This window comes from Otolemur garnettii, unplaced genomic scaffold (genome assembly GCF_000181295.1).
Source record: "Otolemur garnettii isolate 467f Iridium unplaced genomic scaffold, OtoGar3 scaffold00004, whole genome shotgun sequence".
NCBI lineage: Eukaryota > Metazoa > Chordata > Mammalia > Primates > Galagidae > Otolemur > Otolemur garnettii.
This window is the reverse complement of record NW_003852399.1, coordinates 30,045,542-30,045,969: the sequence shown is the minus strand read 5'-3', so window position 1 is coordinate 30,045,969 and position 428 is coordinate 30,045,542. Positions and strand designations below refer to the sequence as shown.

The 428-nt window shown below is 38.3% G+C and overlaps 1 protein-coding gene across 1 annotated transcript in view; it reads right to left on the bottom strand.

The window, feature by feature from the left end:
* Window positions 1-215: 215 nt before the first annotated feature.
* The window catches only part of LOC100941812 (cytochrome b-c1 complex subunit 7), a 4,663-nt gene continuing 4,450 nt past the window's right edge, over window positions 216-428 (bottom strand). The window contains exon 4 of the mRNA XM_003782464.3: window positions 216-428. Within this exon, the coding sequence (XP_003782512.2) occupies window positions 349-428 (80 nt within the window). The 3' untranslated portion in view covers window positions 216-348.

The following is a 428-nucleotide window of genomic DNA, read 5'->3' as shown; positions in this document are numbered from 1 at the left end:
AGGACAGGCAGCAGCAGCAAAAACACCTGGTGGGCCAGATAAATGTCCTCGGCGGGCTGCACGTGGCCCATGGACTGTACTTTGAAGACACCTGAGTCAGTGAGGAAAAGCTAATAAAGCAGCCTTTGAGCTCCAGGAGGCAGTTTGGAAAAAATTTTTTAAAGTAAATCCAAAAGTTATTCAGTGTAAGGTTTACAAATCAAAAACTCCAACAATGATTATTATAGACATTTATTTAAAGTAATACATCTGCAGATGAAAGAATTCTTAAAATGTTATGTTTCAGGTCTAACAATCTTCATAAAAATACTTTGATGGCAGCTGCATCCATAGATTTCAGCTATATGATTACTTCTTGGCCCACTCTTCTCTCTCTTTTCTTTCCCGAATAACCTCTTTCAGGTATGGTTCAAGGTAGAATTTATCCT